The 1,944-nt window shown below is 36.5% G+C and overlaps 1 protein-coding gene across 1 annotated transcript; it reads left to right on the forward strand.

The window, feature by feature from the left end:
• Positions 1–900, forward strand: LOC115816129 (odorant receptor 131-2-like). Its single transcript, XM_030779097.1, has one exon. It carries the CDS (start codon positions 1–3, stop codon positions 898–900), a length of 900 nt encoding a protein of 299 aa, XP_030634957.1.
• Positions 901–1,944: the final 1,044 nt, after the last annotated feature.

A 1,944-nucleotide genomic window follows, 5' to 3' on the forward strand; every position in this document is an offset into this window, starting at 1 on the left:
ATGGACACTTTTGAAGAAGCGCTTATTAAAAACGTAGTCATTGCTCTTTTTGGGATTGTCATTAACAGCATCAATGGAATTTTTGTAGTTACATTCTTTAGGAGTTCTATTTTTTACAATGATCCCAGATACATTCTTTACATTCATCTGGTCATTAATGACATGATTATGATAGGTCTGACTGTGATTATGTATGTACTGTCTTATGTTCGGCCACTGTTCAATGTTTCAATCTGTTGTATACTGCTAATGATAGGTTCAGCCACTCACAAGAACACTCCACTAAACTTGGCTGGTATGGCTATAGAGCGCTATATTGCAATTTGCAAACCATTGCACCACCCTCAGATCTGCACTGTACATAGGACTTACATCCTCATTGGCTTTATCTGGGGTGTTGGGTTTATTCCAGGGCTTGCAGATGTTGTCTTACTTAGCACTGCTGTGCCTGCATCTTTTTTTTACTCTTTTACTCTTTGTACTCCAGTCACTATGTACGGCTCAACTTATCATGCAGAGAAGACTAAAGGAGTGCAAGGCATTTACTTATCGTTTGTCTGGCTAATCCTGGTGTTCACATATTGCAGAGTACTGATTGCTGCTAAAAAGGCCTCAGCAGATAAAGTCTCTGCCCAAAAAGCTCAGAGTACCATACTGTTGCATGGAGCTCAGTTAGTACTTTGTATGCTATCCTATGTTTCCCCTGTTATAGATATGATTTTCATCCCGTTTTTTCCGCAGTATCGGACTAAGATTAACTTTTCTACTTACTTACTAACAAATATTTTACCAAGACTGTTGAGTCCCCTTATCTATGGTGTTAGAGACCAAAAATTTTTCAAATCTATGAAAAGTCATCTGTCATGTATAGCTATACAGGTTGAATCAAGCAAATCATAACTGGGAAAAAAGCCTGAACCATGTAAAGGTAGATGTATTTCTTTCTCTGTGTGCTCTTGTTCTGGCCTGGGAGGTGGCTGGTGTTTTAGCACCTGCAGTGCACTGAGGTCTGAATGGGATCTGCCAAACGGAAAGGAGCATGCAAAGACAAGGGGGGTTTTCCATTATCTCATCTCATTCACTTTTTAGTACATTTAGGAATATTGCCAAAACAACCTGCTTTCTGCACTGGATATGATGCAGTAAAAATAGTTTTAATGACTTGTTACCTGTCTTGTTCTGTTGTGATATTATTTTCATCTTCTAAAATGGAAGAATTGCTGTAAGTTAATGCTACTGCCTGCAAAGGAAAGCTAACATGTAATGTTTTGTGGCAATGGATAGCTAAGTTTATGATGGAAATGGTTATTAGCTATTTAGTCAGGGCACGTGGCCAGCTACAGATTTTTTTTATGATGGTGACAGCAACACCCACAGATTGTCCATTTTGAACACTTAATTCATGCAGTTCCTTTGTGATTATATGGAATGGTAACAGAATGAAGCTGACACGTACACATAAAAACACAAAAACATGTTTTTGTATCCATATGGCTTGTAAACACTTTAAGCAATCTAAAATTATTTCACAATAGCTATATAATTTCTTTAGAGATTACATGCAGTAATTAATTACTGACAATTGTTTTGACTTAACAAGAAATGTGAATAAACCTCATTTATGCAGGTGCACTACTGGTGTTTGGAGGGCAACATCAAAGAACTAACAGTCTTAAATAATGTTATATTATGCCCAGTGTGCTTTTAGATTTTAAGTTCTATCATTTATACTCTAGAGCATATCAGCAATTGCTGGGAAAACAGAATTTAGCTGTACTCTATTTAAAACAAAACAAACAAACAAACAAAAAAAAACGACAACAAAGAGCTGCAACCTAATAATATGATGGTACTTGAAAATTGAAAGTGTAGAAGAATGAAAATCTTAAAAGAGAGAGAGAGAGAGAGAGAGAGAGAGAGAGAGATACCTTTCTTGATTTTATT

This window comes from Chanos chanos, chromosome 7 (assembly GCF_902362185.1).
Source record: "Chanos chanos chromosome 7, fChaCha1.1, whole genome shotgun sequence".
Taxonomy (NCBI): Eukaryota; Metazoa; Chordata; class Actinopteri; order Gonorynchiformes; family Chanidae; genus Chanos; species Chanos chanos.